Below are 24,282 nucleotides of genomic sequence, written 5' to 3'. Positions count from 1 at the left end.
TGAGAAGTCATTTTCCTCCACTAGATCCCACAACTCAGATCTTAACACCTTTCTGTAGTCAGAGTCCTCTATTGTCTCTGACAGAAGTTCAATAAAATTGTCTCTCTACCCACAATATTGAGAGTGCTCAACATTGTTGGAGCAGAGTGTTTTATACCTATAGCTTATCTCTACTGAAAATCCTGAACTCTCCTTCCTGCCTTATTATATGCTAGGCCCTTTGCAAAAGATAATAGTACATTTTTTGTAAATTGATAGACCGCTTCCACTCTTTTCAGCCAATTAATTTCTTTCATAATTACTGCACATTTCCTTTTTATATAAATGTATACAGTCTGACACCAAAAGGCTGAGGAACTATTACTACTCCATCTGGTATATCCACTTTTTCTGTAAATCTAAAAAAAAGATTGGTTCCTTTCAATCCTTTTTCTCCTTCTTAGCCAAGTATTTTCTTACTTTAAAAGACTTCTCATGTTGTTAAACACCTCATTGCATCTCTGTTCATAATTACCAAAATCAAAGCTATTATGCAGCCTAACAATGTAATCAACTCTGTAGTACCTGTAGCCCCAATGTGGCAAACTGGATGATGATGGCAAGAGGAACAAAGATTGTTGCACTATTCCTTTGTTGAATTGCTCCATTTCATACAGCTCTTTCAACAAATACGGGGCAGGTTGGTGAAATCTGAAAGAGGGAAAGCAAAAAGGTATCTAAATGCATGCTGGTGATCTGTCTGCAGCAGGAAGTATAAATTATACTGTGATTGACTCAAGACAGTGCAGGCAAGACCCCTACCTACCCAAAGCATCCTGCATTAAAAGAACATTTCCTTCCAAGTACTACTTCTCTATTTCATCCAGGTCCTTCCTTCTTCCTTCGCCTTCTGTTTTCATGCTCCTTTTTCTTTCCAAAATTTTATGCCCTTATTTTAGTACTGTTTAAGCTAATATATCCCTTCATCCACTCAGTCACCGCCTGACCATATACCATACCCTTTCTTATTTAGGGCCAATTTGTGCTTAGTCTCATGCAGGGATGCTAGGGAAAGAGGGGTGAGAGAGAGTGCAGGAACCAGCCACAACTCATATCTTGAGCTACTAGCACACTAGGATCCAGGTACTCTAGTGACAACACTGGTACTATAACCATTAGGGCTATGGCCTTGTTCTCCTGCCCCTTTCTCCACCAGACACCCAAGCTGGGCCAGAGTGAGGGGGAGTACATGTTGCATCTTGCTGCTACTGTGTATTCTCCCTGAAACACTGTGCCAGCTTCTGATAAAAACTGTTTTCTACCTTCATCCTCTGTAACTGCCCTTATTTACCAGCTGCTTCTTATGTTAATGATGTTCCCTACTCTTTGTGCCATTAGCTCTCTGTTCTTGCCTCCCCTTTCACATTGATATAGTGAGTAGTTTGACAGGACTTACTGTAAAGTCCTACCAGAACATGTCTTAGTGTTATCTCCTTTTAATATATACTTACAATGACTATGCAGGAAATATTGTAGAAATAAATTGCTTTCAACGTTTTGCTGTGGACACAGATATAATCATAGGGTAACGGGTACACAGAAATCTCTTTGCATGCTATTATCTAAAATACCTTGAAGAAGGGGTTAAAATTAGTCATAGGTGACAGCCATCAGTGATCAAAATGAAAGCATGACGGTCATATCCTGCTCACTTTACTCACAACAGTAGTCCCACTGAAACCAATGGGACTAATAATGTGAATAAGGAAAGCAGGATTTGACTTAAATATGCTTCATTACAGAATAGAGAACTGTTATCCATAAAAATATAAATGCTTTGTGCTTCGTTGCGGTAATACTGATTTTATTACTGACATGTATCAGCATGAGCTCAGATATGTTATTTAGAAAAATAATTTTTTTAACAAACTGCCATTCAGCTCTGCTGGCTATAATGAGTTTATATTTGTCAAATGGTTTTATGTTTAAATGAAAAGTTCATGATAAACAACCTTTCTGAACTGCAGGATACACCATCCACGGGCTGGCATGACATTCATCTTTAGCAAATAGTTTGGGAGGTAATCTATGTGAATATGAAAATGAGCACATTATTTCACTATTAACAAGTACTGCCAAGCTGAAGAAGAGGAAATGTGAGAACACCTAAGATTGTGTTTTTCCTTACTAGTTATGATACAAGGAAACTTTTAAAAAAATGTTTTAACATTAAAACTATCAACCATTTGGTCTGAATAATGATTTGTGCAGTGATGCCTTGCAACATGTTTCTTTAGACCTTGTTTAATTGCAAAAACATTTATCGATTGTTCCATACTAAAGAAAATCCAAGCACAAAAGCAAAAGCTTTGGACCAAAGTCTGTTTTTTTTGTTTTGTTTTGTCTGGCAGAGACACAAGAAGCCAAGAAGAGTTTCCCTAAATACTGTGAACACTGGACTGTGAGGCAAGGTAGGTGAAAGAGACAAGCTTTTGAGCTTACACAGAGCTCATCTTCAGGTGTCTGTGTATGCTCAAAAACTTGTCTCTTTCCCCTACAGAAGTTAGTTCAATAAAAGATATTATTGTGACACTCTGTACCTCAGAGTAGCATCCTGGAACCCCCATATTCAACGCTATCATATAATTATATGTTTTGTACAAAGTATGCCTTGTGAGGTATCACTTTACAAGTCTTGATCTTTTGAACATTAATATTCTGTTGGATTGTATGTGCTGTCATTATATGTGAGGTTATGATGTACTGCTGTATATGTTACTGAAATATGTTGCGAGAACACCCACAACCAGCCTTTCAGGTACAACGATGGAGTAGCCAGACAGTGGTTAATGGCTCATCAATACCACCAAAGAAAGAATTCACAATCCCAGAGACGCTATGCAATGGAGACTTCTCAGAGAGAACACATATGCAATGGAGACTGACTCCCATGTCACAGCATAGATATTTCCAGCCAGCTTGAAGAAACTATAAAAGACGGGAAGTGACATCATCACTTGGCCTCTCTCCCTCCCCTCAACACCTGGAGGAATATCTGGAGGACAAAGACTTTCAATGGGGGGAGGGTGGTCCCAGGATGGAAAAGAGTCCCACCCTGTCTATTGAGGATCTGTAACCTGTTTGTACCATCTGCCAGGGTGAGACACTGCTTGATTCAAATCCTGTTTAGTTTGTAGAACTTAGACTGCAAATTTATTTTTTTTCTTAAGTAACCAACTTTGATTTCTACACTTGCTCCCTATAATCGCCTAAAAATCTATCTTTATGTAGTTAATAAATCTGTTTTATATTTTACCTAAAAGTGTGTTTTGGTTGAAGTGCTTGGGGATCTCAGCTAAGTTTACAAGGCTAGTGTGTGTCCACTCCACATTGAGGAAGTGGCAAACTGGATAATGAACTTACACTGGCCAGGCTTCTGACCAGTGCAAGACAGTACAGTTCTGGGGTGCAAGGCTGAGGAGCTGGGGGGAATTGGCTGGAGTCTCTTTACTGAAGGTTCATGAATGGCTAGGAGAGCATTCATGTAACTCAGTTGGGTGCATCCCTGCCTGTGGATGGCTATGCAAGTGCAGTGCCTGTCAGAGGCTTGGAGCTTGACATCAGCATCACAGTGAGAGGCAACCCAGGCTGGTAAGTTTGGGAGGGCTCAGCAGTACCTCAGTCCAGGCTGCACTCCAGGGACCCCACCACAATTATCTCACCCACCTTGTCTAATATCGTGGGACCAACATGGCTACAACAACACTGCAAACACCACAAGACAGATGCAGATACATTTGAACTCAAACCTACAACTCTAACTCACATGAGTAATTCCACTGACTATTCACCCAAGTAAAGACTACAGGATCTCACTGTTTGAAAGCTTCAGCATGTGCTCCCCAGAGCAAATATGAGGCAACTGGGAGTGTAGGAGCCCAGACATGGTCCCGACCAGTGACTATGCTCTGTTGGCACCGAGCAGGACTTCTGGGTGCATTACACGGATGTAAAGCCTACTGCTTTAGAGAGAGTTAGGCCTAATCTTCCCTGGCTCCTGTGTAGGTGCATGGAGGTTAGGTGTGAAAAATGAAGATCTCTACATCTTCTCCACCTTCCTTATATCCTGCACAGGGGCATCTAGAAATCAGCCCTTTGAACGAGACTGGATTTTTGCATTCCCTTTTTCTCATTGGTAAATCTAAGCAATTTAAGAAGTGCAGTGCAGACACTTCTTAACTATTTATATTTCTGTGTGAAAGTGTTCTTCAGACTACCAAATGTTATTGGTATATGCAACCCACACACATTGTCTGAAAGTTTATTTATCTGCTATATATACATATAATGCAGAGAGCCATAATAATTTGGGCAGCTGGATAATGGTGTGTTTACAGATTCATACTCAAGAAACAAAAATAAATTATATTTTTTGTCATAGTACTGAATACTGTACACAATACTCTGCAAGAACAGGCACATGCTAGTTTCTGTGTTAATTCTGAGGACTGCACATTATAATACAGTCAAAAGCAGCATCTTCAGAAGCTTTATTTAAGTATATTACAGTATTTCACTTAAATATGGGTAATAGCTGTTGAATTCCAGCCTTGCCAGCAGTTGGGTTATTCTGCAATTGTAGAATTTTTGTAAAGGAAGTGCAATGTTGTTGGTGTTAATAAGAATCCACTGATACACACTTTCAACCCTAACTCTTTCTTAAAGTTTTTTGTTGAAGAATATGCCTTTTTTGTCAATAAGCCTTAGGCATTCACAGCAGGGTTCTCCTTTGGCTCTCATCACATCCTAGTCTTGAGAAAAGGGATTTGAAATCCTTTCTTCATCCCACAATTTACAGAGATTGTAACATAAAATGGGGATAATAATATTTACTTACCTACCTCTCAGGGTAACTAATGTTTATATATCATTTTGATCTATAAGGAGGAAAGAATCAGTTTAAGTGACATGCATCATAAAATATTAAATTGTTATGAGAGGAGCTACTGAGATCACAAATGTGGTTTTTTGCTGTACGCAGTAAGGGCTCTAGGCCCAACACATTTCTGTATACAGTGCATTCCTGTCACATGTACAGTGGAAAGATTTGCAACATTCAGCTGGTTCCTCAACTGGGGAAAATTATTCTCAGATAGAGATGGTGGATCTGACTCTTAGCTCTGATAGTATGCCTCTCCCTAAAGTCTAGAAGCCGAGATTTTCAGAAGTGACTAGTGATTCCAAGTATATTAATTTGTAGGTGCCCATCTGAGACACTATAAAGGGGCCTGATTTTCAGAGCACAGGTGCTTAGGACTTGCAGACAATCAAGTTTGGGTCTCAACAATGGAGGTACCCCAAATCAGTAGTCACTTTTGAAATTTTAGCCCCCAGTTTTTACTTTGTAGCAAGTATGAGGCAGGGGCTAGGCTGCACTTTGTCCTGAATGGATGATCTCTCATGCAGCAGCAGTGGCAGAAGCAGCAGAGCACATCATGAATTCTTTCTGTAAAGCCAGAGAGTGCAGGGTTAGGGTGAGAAGAGTGGATTCCTATTGGGACCCCCCAAACACATCGTCCTCTGCTCCACCCAGTGACACCCCAAAACACACCACACCCCAAAACACATGCCCCTTCCTTGCACGATACCCCCAAACATCCCCTTCCCCACCCAGAGTGACACCTCCAACCTCCCACCTATACTCACCCCAAACACTCTCCCCTTGCTCACATACACTGACACCCACAAAACAACCCTCTCCCACACATAGACACTATCCTGTAGTGACACCTCCATACCCCTCCCCTCACAGTGACACCCCAATACACAACCCCTCCCATGATACCCCCAAATCCCTCCCACAGTGACACCCTAAAGCCCCTCCCCCACACAGATGCCCCAAAGCCTCTAACTCTGCCCAACCCCTCCCCACGCAGACACCCCAAAGCCCCCTCCCTCTACAAACCCCTCCCCCACGCAGACACCCCAAAGCCCCCTCCCTCTACACAACCCCTCCCCCACACAGTGACCCCCGACTTCCCTCTACACAACCCCTCCCACATAGACACCCCCAAAGCCTCCTCCTCTACACAACCCCTCCCCCACATAGACACCCCCAAAGCTCCCTCCCTCTGCCCAACTCCTCTCCCCCACAGACACCGCAAAGCCCCCTCCCTCTACACAACCCCTCCCCCACACAGACACCCCAATTTCCGTCTACACAACCCCTCCCCCCACAGACACCCCAAAGCCCCCTCCCTCTACAGAACCCCTCCCCCACGCAGACACCCCAAAGCCCCCTCCCCCACACAGTGACCCCCGACTTCCCTCCACACAACCCCTCCCCCACGCAGACACCCCAAAGCCCCCTCCCTCTACACAACCCCTCCCCCACAGTGACCCCAGACTTCCCTCCACACAACCCCTCCCCCACGCAGACACCCCAAAGCCCCCTCCCTCTACACAACCCCTCCCCCACACAGTGACCGCCCAACTTCCCTCCACACAACCCCTCCCGCACACAGACACCCCAAAGCCCCCTCCCTCTACACAATCCCTCCCCCACACAGTGACCCCCGACTTCCCTCCACACAACCCCTCCCCCACGCAGACACCCCAAAGCCCCCTCCCTCTACACAACCCCTCCCCCAACCAGTGACCCCCCTGACTTCCCTCCACACAACCCCTCCCGCACACAGACACCCCAAAGCCCCCTCCCTCTACACAACCCCTCCCCCACACAGTGACCCCCGACTTCCCTCCACACAACCCCTCCCCCACGCAGACACCCCAAAGCCCCCTCCCTCCACACAACCCCTCCCCCACACAGTGACCCCCCCGACTTCCCTCCACACAACCCCTCCCCCACACAGTGACCCCCCGACTTCCCTCCACACAACCCCTCCCCCACACAGTGACCCCCCGACTTCCCTCCACACAACCCCTCCCCCCCACAGACACCCCAAAGCCCCCTCCCTCTACACAACCCCTCCCCCACGCAGACACCCCAAAGCCCCCTCCCTCCACACAACCCCTCCCCCACAGTGACCCCCCCGACTTCCCTCCACACAACCCCTCCCGCACACAGACACCCCAAAGCCCCCTCCCTCTACACAACCCCTCCCCCACACAGTGACCCCGACTTCCCTCCACACAACCCCTCCCCCACGCAGACACCCCAAAGCCCCCTCCCTCTACACAACCCCTCCCCCCCACAGTGACCCCCGACTTCCCTCCACACAACCCCTCCCGCACAGACACCCCAAAGCCCCCTCCCTCCACACAACCCCTCCCCCACACAGTGACCCCCCCCGACTTCCCTCCACACAACCCCTCCCGCACACAGACACCCCAAAGCCCCCTCCCTCTACACAACCCCTCCCCCACACAGTGACCCCCGACTTCCCTCCACACAACCCCTCCCGCACACAGACACCCCAAAGCCCCCTCCCTCTACACAACCCCTCCCCCACACAGTGACCCCCGACTTCCCTCCATACAACCCCTCCCGCACACAGACACCGCAAAGCCCCCTCCCTCTACACAACCCCTCCCCCACACAGTGACCCCCCCCGACTTCCCTCCACACAACCCCTCCCCCACGCAGACACCCCAAAGCCCCCTCCCTCCATACAACCCCTCCCCCACACAGTGACCCTCGACCTCCCTCCACACAACCCCTCCCGCACACAGTGACCCCCGACTTCCCTCCATACAACCCCTCCCCCACGCAGACACCCCAAAGCCCCCTCCCTCTACACAACCCCTCCCCCACAGTGACCCCAGACTTCCCTCCACACAACCCCTCCCGCACAGACACCCCAAAGCCCCCTCCCTCTACACAACCCCTCCCCCACACAGTGACCCCCGACTTCCCTCCACACAACCCCTCCCGCACACAGACACCCCAAAGCCCCCTCCCTCTACACAACCCCTCCTCCACACAGTGACCCCCGACTTCCCTCCATACAACCCCTCCCCCACGCAGACACCCCAAAGCCCCCTCCCTCCATACAACCCCTCCCCCACACAGTGACCCTCGACCTCCCTCCACACAACCCCTCCCCCACACAGTGACCCCCCCGACTTCCCTCCACACAACCCCTCCCGCACACAGACACCACAAAGCCCCCTCCCTCCATACAACCCCTCCCCCACGCAGACACCCCAAAGCCCCCTCCCTCCATACAACGCCTCCCCCACACAGTGACCCTCGACCTCCCTCCACACAACCCCTCCCGCACAGACACCCCAAAGCCCCCTCCCTCTACACAACCCCTCCCCCACACAGTGACCCCCGACTTCCCTCCATACAACCCCTCCCCCACGCAGACACCCCAAAGCCCCCTCCCTCTACACAACCCCTCCCCCACGCAGACACCCCAAAGCCCCCTCCCTCTACACAACCCCTCCCCCACAGTGACCCCAGACTTCCCTCCACACAACCCCTCCCGCACAGACACCCCAAAGCCCCCTCCCTCTACACAACCCCTCCCCCACACAGTGACCCCCGACTTCCCTCCACACAACCCCTCCCCCACACAGTGACCCTCGACCTCCCTCCACACAACCCCTCCCCCCCACAGACACCCCAAAGCCCCCTCCCTCTACACAACCCCTCCCCCACGCAGACACCCCAAAGCCCCCTCCCTCCACACAACCCCTCCCCCACAGTGACCCCCGACTTCCCTCCACACAACCCCTCCCGCACACAGACACCCCAAAGCCCCCTCCCTCCACACAACCCCTCCCCCACAGTGACCCCCCCGACTTCCCTCCACACAACCCCTCCCCCACGCAGACACGCCCACTTCCCCCCACATCACCGCCAGCCGGGCAGGGCGGCGGCTCCTCCCCCGGCGCGGGGCAGCTCACGTGGCCCGGCGAAGATGGCGTCTCCCGTGGCAGCTCAGGCCGGGGCCGCGCTGCGGGGGCTGGCCCGCCGCTCCGCCCTGCTGAGGGGCAGTTTCCCGGTGAGTGCGCCCGGCTCCCTCCGCCCGCCCCGGGCTGCTCAGGGACGGGGGGCAGCTCAATGAGGGCCCCGCCCCTCTCCTTGGGTCGGGGGGCTGATCAACGAAGCCCCCCCCTCCCTCCTTCCCCCCACTGTCTCCCTCTCTCCGGGGGTGTGTGTGTCAGTCAGTGGGGGTCCCCCCGCCCCCACTCCTGGCCCCTTGCCATGGTGGGTGCTTAATGCGCACCCATCAGACCGCCCTGCCGGGGCAACTCTGCGGAGCGCTGTCCGTTCGGACCTGCCGACTGCCTTTTCCACTTCGTGCACCTGACGAAGTGGGTTTTAGCCCACGAAAGCTTAAGCCCAAATAAATGGGTTAGTCTGGAAGGTGCCACAAGGACGCCTCGTTGTTTTTACTGATACAGACTAACACGGCTACCCCGCCGAAATCTGCAAAGTTCGCAACCCTCCGGTTTCGGGCAGCGCTCCTGCTTTTTCTGGTCTCCCCTGCTGTGCTGTCAGGGGCAGCCCTAGTCCTGGAGTCAAGGACAGCCGCCTCATATGAGGGGCTCGCAGACATGCTAGTAACCTAATGATGGCACTGAGGTTATCGGATGTTTCGGGTTATGCCCTTACAGCAAATGAGGGATGTGCCGGATTTGTCAAAAATATACAAAAACCAGGTACCTCCAGTGAGCACAGAAGTGTCTTTCTGTTTTGTTTATGGAACTTAGCTTTCTTATGACTTCAGGAATATTAAAATCTTAAATACTTACATGGTATTATATGTGCAGAAAGAGAACAACAAAATAGAGGGTTCAGAGTAACAGCCGTGTTTCTTTTTTTGAAAACAGAGGGTTCTGATCCTGCATCTTTTTGCCCATATAAACCCTTATGCTCATGGATAACAAGTTGCGGGATCACACCCTAAAACCTAATCTGTACTTAAAAGTTCGGTCCAAAGTAACAGCTGTGCTTCGGGGGTGGGAAAATTCCCACTCCTGAATGCTGTTAAGCTGACCAAATCCCCTGTGTAGACACGGTTAGGTCAACAAAATAATTCTGTCGACCTAGCTACTGCCTCTCATGCATGTCTCATGCATGTCTTACCTACTTTGATGAAAAAACCACTTTGGTCACTCTGTAAAGTGTCCACACTTTCGTGATAAAGCAGCATAACCATACTGTTGACATGGCCAAAATCAGCAAATGGAAAGTGGTCTGCCTAGTTTTATGGTGTTTATGTTCGACCGCTACTAAGTTTCACTTCTGCTCTATGTGCAAGGCTGATATGACCCTTTTCAAAAATGTGAACTTTAGATCTAGCTCTGAAAATACATACCTACTGCTTGTTCGGATTTCCCCTTTGGGCTAATTTATGTAGAAATCTGGTAAACTGAAGAGAGTCTGTTTAATTAAAAAGCCCATCTGAGCAATGTCATTATCCATTTTCTTGGTGCTGCTTAATGAGACCAAAATTAACATTTTGTGTAATTTTAACCAGGATGTGAATATTATGGTTTAAATCAAATTAAAAACTGCCTTCTGATAACTATCTCCTGATGGTTTCTAGAGTAGCCTTTTAGTTTTGGTTAATTATTTCATCTGCAAGTCTTCCCTATTAGGCCCCCACTCCTAGTTTTCTCAATGTAAATGTAAAGTGTATCATGGCTGCTTATTATTATCTTGTTAATAGCTATTTGACAGTGGTACAGAATGCAAAGAAGTTATATTTCAATTAAATCTATTGTTAATTGTTTTTAACGGTGGAAGAACTCATCATAATACATTAATACATCATTATTTAAACAATGCAGTAGGAAAGACATTATATTTTTAGTAATCGCAAAAGGAAAAGGAGTACTTGTGGCACCTTAGAGACTAACAAATTTATTTGAGCATAAGCTTTTGTGAGCTACAGCTCACTTCATCGGATGCATTCAGTGGAAAATACAGTAGGGAGATTTATATACATATAGAACACGAAACAATTGTTGTTACCATACACACTGTAACGAGAGTGATCACTTAAGGTGAGCTATTACCAGCGGGGGGGGGGGGGGGGGGGGGGTATGGGGGGAAGAGAAGGGCAGAAACCTTTTGTAGTGATAATCAAGGTGGGCCATTTCCAGCAGTTGACAAGAACATCTGAGGAACAATGGGGGCGAAGGGGGGTCAATAAACATGGGGAAATAGTTTACTTTGTGTAGGTTTCAGAGTAGCAGCCGTGTTAATCTGTATTCGCAAAAAGAAAAGGAGTACGTGTGGCACCTTAGAGACTAAGGTGCCACAAGTACTCCTTTTCTTTTTACTTTGTGTAATGACCCATCCACTCCCAGTCTCTATTCAAGCCTAAGTTAATTGTATCCATTTTGCAAATTAATTCCAATTCAGCAGTCTCTCGGAGTTTGTTTTTGAAGTTGAAGAATTTGCAACTTCTAGGTCTGTAATCGAGGGACCAAAGAGATTGAAGTGTTCTCCAACTGGTTTTTTAATGTTATAATTCTTGACGTCTGATTTGTGTCCATTTATTCTTTTACATAGAGACTGTCCAGTTTGACCAATGTCATTACAGTGTGTATGGTAACACCCATTGTTTCATGTTCTCTATGTATTTTCCACTGAATGCATCCGATGAAGTGAGCTGTAGCTCACGAAAGCTTATGCTCAAATAAATGTGTTAGTCTCTAAGGTGCCACGAGTCCTCCTTTTCTTTTTGCGAATACAGACTAACACGGCTGCTACTCTGAAACCTATTTTTAGTAATGTTATCATGCCTGGGATGGTGGAATAAAAATGAAATGGAAGACCACCAGATTTGCCCTTGGTGCTCTTTGTTCTAGGAGTACAAATCCTGTAGGCTTCTGTGGGAGTTGCTCTTGTATAACTAAGGGAACTGCTGGGTCTTTGATGTCCAGGGCACGCTAGTTTACCTGAGAAGGTCAGTAATTGACCTGCATGCCATAACTTTGTGAGTCTTAGTGGCATTATGAAACAATTAATGAACCTTTTCATATAGCCTTTAAATTAGGCAAAACTTCCCTGTAAATTAATGGGAGTTTGGTGTTCACCAGGACTGCAGGATCAGGCTCAGGGTGTATAGCAATAATCATGGGGATAAAATTAGACACACATTGTAGACACTTACGGTATCATTGGCAGCCAACTGCTTTATTTTTCCTTTTTATCAGGTCAGCAGCTGCACAGATATTTGCTTTGGTCCATGCTTCAGAGTATAAGTATTTTCCCAGAAGCAATGCCCTCTAGAGCTAACAAAGCATGCTTCCAGTCCTGTTCTGCTCTGCAGGTGTCATTCCTGGTAGTACAGTATTATGCGAGTTTTATTTCAGATAAAGTACGTTGTTGATCCTGACATCACTCAATGGAAAAGAAATACAATGTATAATCCTGATTCTGCCATACAAATTGCACCGGCAGATGCCTGCACCTGTCTGAAGCTGTATAGACTTCAGTAGGGCTTAGTGGTGGGTGCAGAGATCTGTTCATGTGTATCTGTTTGAACAATAAGACCCAGATCCATAAATGTATTTGAACTCTTAACTTCCATTAATTTCAAGGGAGGTTGGAAGCTTAAATACCTAGGTCTTTATGCCCAACCTTGTAAACACTTACCGCAGGTGTTAGGGCTCAGTTCTGTGAGTGGTCCCACAGAAATTAATAGCATTATGCACAGTAGTAAGCACTAGGTCGAATAGCGTTTGCAAGAATGGGGCCAAAATGGGATACAGTGCCTTCAGATAAAAAACAATGTGGAGTTCGGTGGTACCTTAAAGGCTAACAGATTTATTTGGGCATAAGCTTTCGTGGGTAAAAAACCCACTTCTTCAGATGCATCTTCTTTTTTACCCATGAAAGCTTATGCCCAAATAAATCTGTTAGTCTTTAAGGTGCCACCGGACTCCACGTTATTTTTGTGGATACAGAGTAACACGGTTACCTCTGAAGCCATCCGGGTATCAGATGTGTATGTTCAGTGTCTTGCGCAATGTGGCTTCAGTATTAATCAGGGCCTCTGCATATTATTGTAATAGAAATAAAGAACAGTGATTATAAAGGTTTTTAGTCCATTTCTTCCATGATTCCCCACATTTAGCTTCTAATTCATTAAAACATGTCTATAGGCCCCAGTCCTTCAACCACTTGCGTGTAACCTTTAACTACAGTGAATAGTTTCACTGATTTTGATGACACTACACAGGTAGTAAAGTTAAGTGTTTGCTAAAGTGTTTGCTGGACTGAGGCCTTAATTTGTACACTTTGTATATAGAAGCAAGGATTGTGTAGGCCCCTCTTGCTGTCTGAGATAGAGCTCTCTGTTGTCATAGTATCCTTTTGTGAGTATATTTGTACTGGAATTTAGCTCACTCCCCTGTAATCTTGGTGATTTATTTGCAGAAATGCTTTTTGTCTCGAATGAGTGTTGCGTGCTATACAAAAATAATGGATTTTTTCCTGTTGCCAAAACTGACTGCACTGGTCATTATTGTATTGAAACAGAGAAGTCATTTGAATGAATGCGGGTGGTACTGACTTTGAAATCTTCAGGAACAAACACATTCCTCTATAAAACTTAATTTTAAAGGAGCAGTATATAGTACTTAGTCTGGTCTTTTGTCATAGTTCCAGGTTTCAGAAATGGTATTGCATAGTTTTCCCAATAAAAGGAAACTACAAGACATTTCTTACACTTTAACTTTTTGTTGGTTGTTACATTTTTACGGGTGTTAGAGTAAATTTCGTAGCCTGATTCCTAACTTCTTTTCTCTTATATTTTTAATAAATTATGCAATGGTTCCTGCTTACAGAGATTATATCTTATCAAGTCCTTCAGGAAAAATAAGACATGGATCTCAGTTGTCCACAGTGTCCCTGTACAAGAGAATGCATGCCCACTCTTCTTGGAGCAATATTTATAAAGCTCTGAAAAACACGCTAGAGACCATTCTGTTACAGAATTCAATGGGCCTGCAAGATTGAAGTCTCCTCTTTTCTTGAGGGGGAGTTGGGCCCTCTGGGAGTATAGGGTGTTTTCAAAATAGTCTCAGAAACAGTAAACTAAATTTCAGCAATGAATATAAATAAAGGATAATTGAGACTGGATTATTACAAAGTGCTCAAGGCAATTCTTCAGCCTTCTAGTGCAAAGTATATACTATGTGGCATATGTGTCTAGAAGAGCATTATGAATCCTTATTCTCAGGCTCAGTGAACGTGGAGAATCCCCTTCCATGGTATAATCTTGTCAAGTCTGCAGGAAGGACTCCCTCTTTCATGCCTCATTGAAAATGTCAAATCATGATTTAGTGACAGGAATCACCTGTAAAAACTTGCCAATTGCCTTAGCAAAATTAGCAAGTTTTTAAGGGTAACCACTGAAAATCCATATAAAGTCTTCCATCATTTCTGCAAATAGAGAAAACTTTCCAACCAGCATAGTAGTATCTGAGGGTGGTATTGATCCAAATAAAATTCATGTTCTGCCATACCACAAATGGATATATTAAAAATAAATTATAGTCCAAAACCAGAATTCTCACACTTTTCCTCATGGGTCTTTAGCTTCATGTAAATTATTTAAACCTTTCTTGGAGAATCAGACTATACTTCAGTTTGACTCTTTGTAGATGACAGATTTGCCCTTGAGCTCTAGTTGTATTATGTCCAGGGGGCCTTGAACCCTGCAGGCATGTAGTGCATGAAAAGCTTGCAGATTTTCATGGATTTCCTTGTAAAAAAATAAAATGTGGAGCAAACCTTTGGCCCATTCCTCCTGTGCTAATTTACAGATACATGACAGTTCCATTGGACATTATGATAAATCTGTTATGATATGGGGAAGCAGTGGTTATTACTGCAAAAATAATGTTTTTTCCCGAGTCAGATAATGTCCGTTGAGAAATCTAACCTTAGGTGGGCCCTGATCTTGCAAGTAATTCCATGCAGATGGACCCTTGTGCCTTTAAGACAGTGGGACTCTGTGCTGGTGACCACAGCTTTATTTAAAAGCAAAAAAACTTTGCCGTTCATTTACTTTCTATTCTGCTTCTATTGAGCACTTTTCAGACTGTCTTTTAGGTATCTAGTAGAGCGTGTGTGAGTGAGAGATAAAGCCAGGTGGATAGAGCACTGCAGTGGGAGCTGAGAGGGACTTCTGGGTACTCATTCTGACTGTGCCACTCTGAGGATAAGGGGACACATCCTCCCTACCTTAATTTCCAGCCAGTTCGCCTAAACAAATGTCACCACATCGGTATAGTTTGAATTAATTAGCAGTTTGTAAAGCCTAGTATAAGAATAACTATTGGTACCAATCTACTTCTAACGTACTGTTTATAGCTGTGGGTAGACACAGTCTCTGGAGAATCAGTATTCATTTGTAAGAACAACTTGGTGCTCTTGGAAAGAGTTCTTGTATTGTATAGGTATCAGTCGCTTTCCTCCTATCACCTTGTTTTTACGGTATATGTTATATAGTAACATGTTTGGTAATATTCTGCCATATCCTTGCAAAACAGTGGGTCAGCAGAAAATTTTGTTTAACCTCATTTGATTCTGTTGTCTACCAAATGACCTGGCAGAACAGGTGTCATGAAGAATGCTTAGGAGTTTGAGCCTGGGTCCTTAATAACCACAGTCTCCTTATATACTCATTTCTCTTTATACCCTTCTCCTTTCCTTTTTTTAGAGGGTTGACTGTCATTGTTAATTGTTGATTCCTTTGCCTTTTAGGGATGCCATTTTGTTAAATCCAGCTCATTGTTTAGTACAGTTTTGTGGTTACTTAACCAAACTCCTGCTGAGTGTCTGACCACGCCTTCAGTTGAGTCTCTGAGTGCATTGTTCCCTCAGGCATCCCAGTCTCTTTTTTGTAGCTTCAAGCATATACATCGCAGCTTTGAGCATATACCCTAAGGAACTACTCCAGCAAATCCACTTCTTTAATATGCTCTGTTGAAGAAGCAAGCTTCTAGCCATCTGCTGAACCCGTTTATCTGTACTGTCATCTTTTTTACACTAAGTTCTTTAATAAAATGTGGGGCTTCATGATATAAGTGTGACTGGTCATGACAGTAACTTAGAAACTGGTAATTATGCACTGATCCATAGTTAATATTGATTCAATTAAAAATCAGATCAATAGTTTAGAGGCTTGGAGTTATGGGATGCAATTAAGTAGAGGAAAACTTTAGATTGAATATTGAAGTATTTTCTAACAGTGGAGTTTACTAGACTGTTGCACAGGAAATGTTGGTACTCCAATGGCTTGTGCCATTTAAAAAAAGAGATTGGACAAAGCACTGAACACATACCGTAGGCAGAAATCCTTCCTTGGCCTGACGATGTACATGATGACCTGAAGCCTTCTCTTATCTATTTTCTGATTTATCCTGCTGCTGCTGACATAGTCTCACATAGCAGCCAAATATTGTTGATTGTGTAAAGGGAGAATTCAGAAAAGTTACAGATGGTAACAATAACATCTTTATACACACAAACATTTATTTGTAAGGACAGATTTATTTTACATTGTTAATCCCATTATATGCTGATTGAGAGAACAAAATATGTTCAGTAAATACAGGCTTGTGAATATCACCTTTATCCATAGGGGAATTATCAACTTTCTGTTTGGTTGATTTTTTTTTCTCTCTCTCTGCTTGCCCATAGACTTCTCAAACAGCAGCAGTGCTCCATCTTCAGCATATTGAATTAGGTTTTGTTTCTTTTTGTCTGTCTGTCTGGTGACCTGACAACCTATAAGTCACTGTCTGGAGAAATCATAATATTGTAGTTAGACACGTCCTCAGTGTTGGGTGGATGCATAGTGGACTTTGTCTTAAAGCAACTCTTTTAATTTATGTAAAGTTCCCTTTTTAATATCTTGGGGTCCATAGATAATATGGTGTATTTAATGGTTCTGTGACAAATTCTTATAGAAATATAAAGCCCCTGATAGTAAGTCAGCATTCAAAATTATGAATGTTCTGTGAATGTGAAGTGTTAAAATTGTTGCTCTGAAAGTCATATATTCATTTGTGTATATTGCATGAAACACACTCTTTAGGTTTTACTTAATTTGAGTAGTACTGATTATTGATTTGGCATTGGAAAACACAGTAATTTAAACATTCGCCTCTACCCTCTGTATCCTGCATAATTAATGGTTCAGGTTTAGTTTTTTTTCTTTTCATAATATAAAGGTATGGATTCTTGCTGTCTACCAGTGAAGGACCAAAGGTTATATACAAGTTCTTATCAGCTAAATGAGGTTGTACAAGCTGCATTGTAAATGTTGCAATTTTCCTGTGTGCTTTGTTGCTCTGCAAAATGAATGTGACTTTTTATATAGTGCCCATGCAATTTAAGTTAATAAAGCTGAGATTCATCTTAAAGGTGGTGTAGTAGATGGAATGCTGACCTGCAGGATTCAGTGGACCTTAAATTATGTCCTTGTCCCAAACTGAATTAGGTTTTTATGATTAAACTGTACGTGGAAGAGTTTCATTTGTCTGAAAATGAGTGAATAAATTGAGAATATCAGTAACTAACAAATTTATTTGAGCATGTTAGTCTCTAAGGTGCCACAAGTACTCCTTTTCTTTTTGCAAATACAGACTAACACGGCTGCTACTCTGAAACCCATTTATATGTTATGTATTCAGAATACTTTAGGAACAATAAGGAAGCTCTTGGGAATAAAAACTGGCCAAGATGAAAAATGGGAAGGTATTACAAGAACAGGTAAACTCGGGGGAAAAAAACGAGGTAAACGCTAAAAAACTTTTTTTTTCTTCAAAAAAAACCCACACCTCTAAAAAAAACTCTTTAAAAATGAGGTAAACTCTTAATAAAAAAAAAAAAAAGAAAAAAAAAATCTCAATTTGTGTCGCTGAAAATTTTTTTACCAATGGAACATTTCATTACTCTTTTAGGTCTTCCTCTAAGGGGTCCAAAGACTAAAGAACAGTTAAATGGCTGCCAGGAAGGCAGTTACTACTTAACAAAAAAATAAAACAGCTCCTTATACACAGTATTGGCATGAAAGAGTCTGGTAAAGGAAAAATATACAAGTGCAAGGCAGAGGTGAAAGTACCATGAGAGTGACTTTGGAATTATGAACAAAATATTCAATTCACACTAACATATCACTTGCTGTAATTTTTAGATACATGTAATAGCTGTAACCAAAGCTATGCAGGAAAAGCCATTTGCAGTGCACAACAAGAAATTGTATTGGTTTCACAAAACCCAGGAATGGTGATTCATATTCTTGAGTGCCATCTAAGTTTAATCATTTATTTATATATATATATATGTAGACGTCTCTTTTTATAGACCATTCCTATAATAATGAGCAAACTGAGACAGAGGTTAAGTGACTTGCTTGGCGCCACAGATGTAGTTGGGGCCAGAGCCGGGTTGAGCGTTCAGGAGTTCCTGACTCCCACTCCATTCCTCAAATACAGAACGTGAGCGGCTCCCCCTCACTCCCGTTTTTCAAATGTCCAATATGAAACTGGTTTGAAGACTATTGGCCGGTTACTGATTCAGCTATTGGTAGATGAGCCAATGTTCTCACTCCTCTATTCATTCTGTACTGTCTCTTACATGAAGTTGGTGTGGGTTGGCATTGGCTTTGCAAGTGACCTGTCACTTAGTGCCTCATTAATGTTGTCAGCTGTCAGGTAGGTAGTGTGTTTAGCTATTGGAAGAGCATACTTCTGATGAAGGATTGCTTTCCCTTACTCCCTCAGCTCACTGATTAGCTTTTATTGAATGAACTTCCCTAGGTCTAAATGTCTCAATCATTTCAAATGGCTAAGCATATGCAGTGAATGTGCCTGCATTTCCAGGAAGCAAGATTGCTTTGTTTTAAAGATGACTTAAAAATAAATTTATTTTTCTGGGTGTTTGATCAGTGATGCTGGAAATGTAGAAATTCACTTTAAGGTAAAGTCTCTGATGATGAAGAGATAACACTGTTTGCCAGAAGCTAGGAATGAGTGACAGGGGATGGATCATTGATGATTAACTGTTCTGTTCATTCCCTCTGAAGCATGCGGCATTGGCCACTGTCGGAAGACAGGATACTGTTGGGCTAGATGGACCTTTGGTTTGACTCGTATGGCCGTTCTTATGTTCTTAACACTGCTTATAGTGTCCCAGACCCTTGCTTTGGGATTTGATGATGGCAGCAGTGTAAATTTCCATCATGTGGTTTTCCAGTACCCAACATGACTAATTGAGAAATACTGGTAAAAAGTGACCTGTGATAGTTGGAAAAAAATACTTGTAACATTTGGTCCCCTATTCCAGCCACACCAGTATCTGTTTGGCACTTATTTAAGGGCTTGCCTCAATGGAATATTATTTGACTTTTCAGTTTCTCTCCAACTGCCTGACCCAGGAAATCAGAAGGTTGTATTCGTTCATGGGTGTACCATGGTGACTTGAGCTCATTTCAGTCTAGTCTGTGGAAACTGTCTAGTCTGATACTTCACAAAAGGGAGCTATGTAAACCCACCTGGGATTAGTAAAGTAAACTGTCTTTCATGTCAAGGTACACATTGGACAATTCTGTTTATATCTTATGTTTTCCTCTAATTTTCATATCTCTTTCTATTACTATGGATATTTGCATCTTTATTGTTTAAAAATGTGCTGCTGGCTGCTCAAAATCATAATCCACTGTGGTGGTGTGATTGGATACCATAAAGATTATTAGTATGTGACTTCAAGTAAGGACAGAATAGGAGCGGAAAATTTCTTAAAACAGTGATTCCCTTTTATGCTTGATTCCCTAGTAAACACAAGAGAATATTGGCCAGACTGTTTCTAAATTGAATGTTTATCTAAATTTTCCATAAAGTGTCAATGACTCCTGTCAACGTGCCTTTGTGGGTCACAACTGAGAATACCAATTTCAGGACAAATTGTTGAGAGTAAGGGCGGACAAACCCCAAAACTGGTGGTTATGCTCCCTATAAGATATACCAGACCAGCAACAAAAGTAAACTTCTGTTTCACCACACTGGTTAACAAGAAGTCAGAAAAGCAGTCTCCTTAGACATTCCAGTCCTGGATTCAATACCCAGGCACTAGACTTAAAGATAGGTGGTTATTAAAACCACTGTTGTCAAACCAAAAGGTTCTTCTGCTCCCAAAGGACCACCCAGGTCAATATACAACTCAGAACTGATCCAATAATCATGCTGTTGCCAATCCTTTAGAATCTAGAATTTAAAGGTTTATTTATAAAAAGAAAGAAAGGTGAGAGTTAAAATTGGTTAAAGGAATCAAATACATACAATAAATGAAAAGTTCTTGGTTCAGGCTTATAGCAGTGTTGGGATAAACTACTGGCGTAAGTCAAGTCTCTGTTTGCTTCCAAATCATTGGAAGATCCTCAGTCCCTTGGTTAGAATGCTCCCAGTAGTATAAGTTCATCGTCCAGAGGCTTGAGCAGGAAAGAGGCAAAATGGAGATGTTTCCAGGGCCTTTTATAGCTTCTGCCATATGGAGGGAAATCCATTGTTTCCAACAAAGCCCTCAGGACAGCTAGTGGAAAATGACAGGTAGCAAGATGGTGTTTGTTGTCACATGGTCAGGTCACATGTTTATGCATGATTTCACTTAGTCACAGCAGAGGGCATTACCTATTTTATTTTGTTCACATGAAAGTGCATCAGGCGTCGATGGGCGTCTTCCATGGTCCATTGTGAGTTAAGCCACTTAATTTGATGAGCCGCTTAATTTGAATTGTCCCTTTAAGATATACAGGCTAAATACTTTATGGGTGTTACCCCAGGAGAAAACGTATTTGAAATACAGGTATAGAGCCAATGCTCATAACTTCAAATACAAAAATGATACATGCATACAAATATACATAATCTTATTCAGCAAATCATAACCTTTCCATAGACATCTTACTTGACAACCTTTGTACAAGATTTGTTCCAATTATATAATCTCATATTTTAATCAGATAATGTCACAACTCCTTAACAGACTTTTAAGAAATATATTCTCTAATGTACAGCAGTATTGAAAAGCTTCGTTGATAAAATGATTACTTGAGTTAGAAATTCAGAAGCACTTCTGACCAACTCATTGGTCATGACTTGGGTTTCTTAAGAATTCAGAAAGTTTAAATTAGGATGAAGTAAGTATACTGAAAATTCATAGGAAAGCATAGTCTGAACATCATAAATATTTTATCTTTTTGTAGGTTGTAAAACAGCCTTAGATTTTCTTTTTCTGCTGGCTGTATTAAATATGCAAAGCATTTTTTCAATGTTATATTTTGCATAAAAGTGTAATTTTTACATTGTAGAAAAATTATGAAGTTAAACATTTTATAAGATGAGAGCAAAAATATTAAATTTTCCCTTAAGATATTTAAAATAAAAGGAACATTTCTAATTTATGTGGAGAAGATATTTCATTTCACTCTTTCAGTTAGTAATGCATATCACCAACAATCATTTCTTTGCAAAGGCAGGGAACATATTAGAGTATTTTCTGCAACTGATTACACAGTTGTATATTGCAGTCTATTTTCAATAGATACTTCAAAGCCCTTATTTTTAGGTCCAGGAAAGCTGCCTTTCCTAAAGCTTTGAAGTTTAAATAAGCAAAATGGCCATAATTTGGCTAAAATTAATTACTAATGGAAAACAGTGCTATTGATAGCTAGTCCATTGACAAAATAGAATTGAATCCGAATTTTTATTACGCATACATTTTATCCAAAAAATAGGCTTATTTAAAAGCAATGAAAATTGGGTGCAGAAATGTGAAGGTGCTTTGAGCGCCTTTGAGTTGTAAGCATGTGGATGCTCAATAAACATTCTGAGTACTGATTTATTATGTTGAAGTTTTGTAAATCCTGAAGTTTGTTTAAAAACTGTCATAACGGTTTATTTTGCAAATGTTTTCTGATTTAATCTGGTTGAATGACACTAAGCAAGACAAGGTGGGTGAGGTAATATCTTTTACTGGTCCAACTTCTGTTGGAGAGAGAGACAAGCTTTCAAGCTTACACAGAGCTCTTCTTCAGGTCCGGAAAACTTACTCCAGGCTTGGTCTAGGAGCTTATGTTGGTATAACTATGTCGCTCAGGGGTGTGGAAAATCCATCCCCCTGAGCAATATAGTTATGCCGACCTAACCCCTGGTGTAGACAGCACTATGTTGAAGGGAGGGCTTCTCCCGTTGACATAGCTACCATCTCTCGGGGAGGTGGAGTATGAGAGACATTTCCTGTTGGGTAGCATCTTCATTAAGCTCTATAGCAGGACAACTGCACCACTATACGTGTAGACAAACCCTCAGAGCGAAATACAAGGTAAATAAACAGATTATTTAACAAAAGTAGTTAACGCCTTTTAAGGGACCATTCAAGGTGAAGTGGCCTGTTAACACCCCTCCGGTCATAGGGAGGAAAGGAAGGGGTGGGGGAAGCAGCTGGCTGAGGGGGAGGAGTTAGATTGTTGCAATAAGCCATAATTCCAGTGTCTCTGTTCAGTCTATGGTTTTTAGTGGCTAGTAAAGTTATGCATTTAAGCTCCCAGACGCCTCTTTTGAAAGTGTTTGTGTCGGTTTCCTTGGCGAATGAGCACTCACAGGAAGGGTGACCATATTTCTCAAAGTGAAAACGGGACACCGTGCGAGGCTGGCCCGAACCACTTGGTGTTGTCGCTGGCCTGAGGTGCACCGCACCCTCCTGTCCAGGGCTGGCGTTGCTGCTGGCTTCCCCTCCCGAATGTTCCTCTGCACCCCACTTTTTTATCCAGACTGGCCATTTGTCCCGTTTTGCTCTTGCCAACTGATCATACAAAATTACGTCGTTATAACCACATCGCTCAGGGGGTGTGAAAAATCAACAACCTTGAGCGACGCAGGTATTCTGACCTAACCCCTGTTAGGTTAGGTGTAGATGGAGCTATGTTGATGGGAGGGCTTCTCTCGTCGATAAAGCTACCACCTGTTGCCAGGGCAGTTAGAAGATCACAGTAGGGCGCCAGGCTATGGTGTGAAAGTTCTGTTTGTTTCTCCTTGATGAAACCCCCCGCCCCTTGGTTCACTCTACTTCCCTGTAAGCTAACCACCCTCCCCTCCTCACTTTGATCACCGCTTGCAGAGGCAATAAAGTCATTGTTACTTCACATTCATGCATTCTTTGTTAATTCATCACACAAATAGGGGGATAACTGCCAAGGTAGCCTGGGAGGGGTGGTGGAGGAGGGAAGGACAAGGCCACACAGCACTTTAAAAGTTTAAAACTTTAAAACTTATTGAATGCCAGCCTTCTGTTGCTTGGGCAGTCTTCAGGGGTGGAGTGGCTGGGTGGCCGGAGGCCCCCACACCGCGTTCTTGGGCGTCTGGGTGAGGAGGCTATGGAACTTGGTGGAGGAGGGCGGTTGGTTACACAGGGGCTGTAGCGGCGGTCTGTGCTCCAGCTGCCTTTCCTGCAGCTCAACCATATGCTGGAGCATATTAGTTTGATCCTCCAGCAGCCTCAGCATTGAGTCCTGCCTCCTCTCATCACGCTGCCGCCACCTTTCAGCTTCAGCCCTCTCTTCAGCCTGCCACCTCTCCTCCCGGTCATTTTGTGCTTTCCTGCACTCTGACATTGTCTGCCTCCACGCATTCGTCTGTGCTCTGTCAGTGTGGGAGGACAGCATGATCTCAGAGAACGTTTCATCGTGAGTGCGTTTTTTTTGCCTTCTAATCTTCACTAGCCTCTGGGAAGGAAAAGATCTTGTGATCCTTGAAACACATGCAGCTGGTCGAGGGAAAAAAAAGGGGACCCTCTCCGCTGAACATACACCAAACTACATTATTGCTAAGAGTGAAAGGGTCAGACTAGGGAACAATCAGTTTGCAATCAGACTGATTATAAAAGACCAAGAGGGAGCACTTGGCAAAATCAGTTCTAGGGCATATAGCAGGACAGAGAGGGACGAATGGTCCTGAAACCTTGAAGTTAAAATGTTTGTTGTAGTATAGTGGTTCTCAAACTGGGGTCGGGACCTCTCACGGGGTCATGAGGTTCTTACGTGGGGGGGTCAGAAGCTGTCAGCCTCCACCGCGAATTGCGCTTCACCTCCAGCATTTATAATGGTCTTAAATATATAAAAAGGTGTCTTTAATTTCGAAGCGGTGGTGGGAGGGGGGGCACTCAGAGGCTTTCTATGTGAAAGGGGTCACCAGTACAAAAGTTTGAGAACCACTGTTTTAGTAGGTAACTGGCAAAGATCAGTTAAAAGTGGTAAGTGTGGTGTGTTTGTTTTTGTATAAATAAGGATTGTCAGTGCTCCCCTTGTT

At 43.6% G+C, this 24,282-nt stretch overlaps 1 protein-coding gene across 2 annotated transcripts in view; it reads left to right on the top strand.

Annotated features, from left to right (window-relative positions):
- The first annotated feature begins 8,782 nt into the window (after positions 1-8,782).
- SUCLG2 (succinate-CoA ligase GDP-forming subunit beta) overlaps positions 8,783-24,282 on the top strand; it is a 230,372-nt gene continuing 214,872 nt past the window's right edge. Inside the window, exon 1 of one of the 2 annotated variants that reach the window (XM_037903956.2) lies at positions 8,783-8,951. In XM_037903956.2, the coding sequence (XP_037759884.1) occupies positions 8,868-8,951 (84 nt within the window). In that variant the 5' untranslated portion in view covers positions 8,783-8,867. The remainder of the gene's footprint in view (positions 8,952-24,282) is intronic. The other variant, XM_043551014.1, reaches the window with a different exon arrangement.

Source organism: Chelonia mydas, chromosome 7, assembly GCF_015237465.2.
Source record: "Chelonia mydas isolate rCheMyd1 chromosome 7, rCheMyd1.pri.v2, whole genome shotgun sequence".
Lineage (NCBI taxonomy): Eukaryota > Metazoa > Chordata > Testudines > Cheloniidae > Chelonia > Chelonia mydas.
The sequence above is the reverse complement of the archived record's forward strand: the minus strand, read 5'-3'. Positions and strand labels throughout refer to the sequence as shown.